The 2,463-nt window shown below is 47.1% G+C and overlaps 1 protein-coding gene across 1 annotated transcript; it reads right to left on the bottom strand.

The window, feature by feature from the left end:
• Positions 1-503: 503 nt before the first annotated feature.
• LOC120588203 (growth-regulated protein homolog gamma-like) lies at positions 504-1,996 on the bottom strand. The gene is made up of 4 exons (XM_039845447.1): positions 1,727-1,996; positions 1,506-1,629; positions 1,304-1,387; positions 504-581 (listed from the first exon to the last, which is right to left on the bottom strand). Exons 1-4 carry the CDS (start codon positions 1,824-1,826, stop codon positions 566-568), a joined length of 324 nt encoding a protein of 107 aa, XP_039701381.1. The 5' UTR covers positions 1,827-1,996; the 3' UTR covers positions 504-565.
• Positions 1,997-2,463: the final 467 nt, after the last annotated feature.

Here is a 2,463-nt window from a genome sequence, read left to right as displayed (position 1 = left end):
TCCAAGGGATATTTAGAACATCACTGTTTGGCTTCAACATCAGAAATGTTGACTATATATTCTTTCAATAAATAACAACTGACATTTTTCTCAACAGTACAAAAATAGATGCACACATAACATTCCCCGGCCTTAATAGTGATCTATTTGCTTGGATCCCCTACTATTTATCTGCAGCCTTTATCAGAGTGGATGGTATGGTATGGTTACCTGCCCCCCAACCAAAAATATTAGTTAAATGAATGAAAAAACATTTACAATGCATCATCTTCAAATTAAATAAGTCAAGACTGAACTAACTTTAACATAAAAAGACCCTTTAAAATAACAGCACAGCTAATTACCACATGTCCATATCTTTAAATATTAGATAGAACATTATTATTTTATACAAGCTTTGAAAAATAAATAAATAAATAAATAAGTGAATACATATGGAAATAAATAGAAGAAATAAACACATTAAACACGGTCCAGGTGGCCTCAGGAACTATTTGTTTCTCTTTTTTCATTCCAAATTCACTATGGGTGCTACAGTTACTGATGTTTCCTCCTTCTCTCTGGGTCAGTTGGTGCTTCCCCTGTGATGAGAAAATAGTTGCTGTTAGGACTCAGAAACTTGACTGTGTAGCCCCAAGTGGTTACTACCTGTACCACTGCTGCCCTGTGTGGCAGAAAATACAAAGCTCCTGGATGCTGTTTAATCAGGAATAAGGGTCCTGTGGTCACAACTGTACTGTTAGTTTCAAAAAACCAGAACATAATGTCATACTAAAAAAGTACATTCATGACATGACTTAAACCTCATAGCAAACCCTACCAAGTAGCTACTATCATTTTCCCCATATTATTGATACTCAGAAATTAAGTACCTTCCCTGGAATTACAGGAGTAATAAAAGGTAGGGCTTAGATTTACATTCAGAGCAGGGGTTCACTGCAAAGTCCCTGCTCTTCACAACTAAGATTTAGAGGTTCAGGTTGCCCCAAACCAGGGGTTCTACGTTTCAAGCCTGAAGCCACTGAGGTAAACAGTGTTTGTTCCTTAATAGGTAGGAAGCATTTGAGATCATTGGCCAAATCCACTTAATCTTTTAGGAAGACACATTTACCCATATTTATTTAAATGGGAATGGAGATGGGGATCGGCATAGAGAGTGCTGCACACATTAGTGATCTTAATGGCAAATTTAATTGTGAAATAATGACTTTTCACTTCTTCAGCTAAACCCTGGGTTTCCATAATATAATTTTCAGGATGCAGATGCCAGTATCTGTCACCAATGACTATTCACATAACTCACTTGTTTAGCATCTTATCGATGATTTTCTTAACCATGGGGGCTTCGGGGTTGAGACAAACTTCTTGTCCATTCTTGAGAGTGACACTGCAGAGAGAAGGGAGAATCCACGTGAGGCGGGAGGTCGGTCTGGGGCTCAGGGTCGGGGCATCGGGACCGTGGGGCTGACATGGTAGCAGCAGCAGAAGCGCCAGGAGGCACTTACATGACTTCTGTTTGGCCGCAGTGGGGTCCCGGGGGCGTCACCTTCACACTCTGGATGTTCTTGAAGTGAATCCCCTGCAAGGTCTGCAAGCACTGGCAACGCAGTTCAGTGACCACGGGCGCCCCTGCGGGGACAACAGACTCGGTTAGCGGAGATGTCCCCCCGATGGGCGCCCACCGTCTCCTGTCCCTCCCGTGAGATCCCAGGGCCCCGAGCCTCACCAGCTGCGCGCCGGCACGAGGCGGCCAGGAGCAGGAGCAGCAGCGCGGCCCGGAGGAGCGAAGGGGAGCGGGTGGCGGCGGCGGTCGCGGCGCGGGCCATGGTGCTCAGCTCGGGGTGTCGGGGCGGCGGTGCCTGGAGCGCGAGAGCTGGCGGGAGAGCTGGCTGAGCGGGCTCTGTGGCTCCTCGAGACCGGCGAACCCCTTTTATCCATGATCCGGGCGGAAAGCTCGCATACCCCTGGGCCGGGGAAATTCCCAGACCTGCAGATCTTTCCCGGGTCCGGAAGGAAGGCGCGACCCCGCCCTCGCAGGGGGAGCTGAGTGGAGAGCGCCGCCGGGGCCTCCCTGCCCGGCCTCCTGCGTAACTGGGCTGACTCTAGGACATTCTCTCAGCCCAAATGCCCAAAGGGGCAGTGAGTCGCCTTGCAAAAGGCGGTGTCACTTAGCGGAGACAAGCATCATGACAAACGTTAGTTATCAGGTTTGGCAGAATTAAGGGGTGTGGAGCCGGGGGTGGGGGGGAAGACTAATATTCCATTTGTTACGTGTGTGTAAATATCTTCTGGCTTCATTTTTATTTACGTCTGCATAAATACACTCTGTTAAAATACATCTGTCATCTCAGTTTATGCATAAGAATGTTCGCCCTGTTCCTGGTATTTTAAATCACACTTTGTGTCATATCAGGGGTGAAGGGATGACCAGCGTCAGAAGTTCAATCGGTGTTTAATCTAATA

This window comes from Pteropus medius, unplaced genomic scaffold (genome assembly GCF_902729225.1).
Source record: "Pteropus medius unplaced genomic scaffold, Ma_sr-lr_union100, whole genome shotgun sequence".
Classification (NCBI taxonomy): domain Eukaryota; kingdom Metazoa; phylum Chordata; class Mammalia; order Chiroptera; family Pteropodidae; genus Pteropus; species Pteropus medius.
The sequence above is the reverse complement of the archived record's forward strand: the minus strand, read 5'-3'. Positions and strand labels throughout refer to the sequence as shown.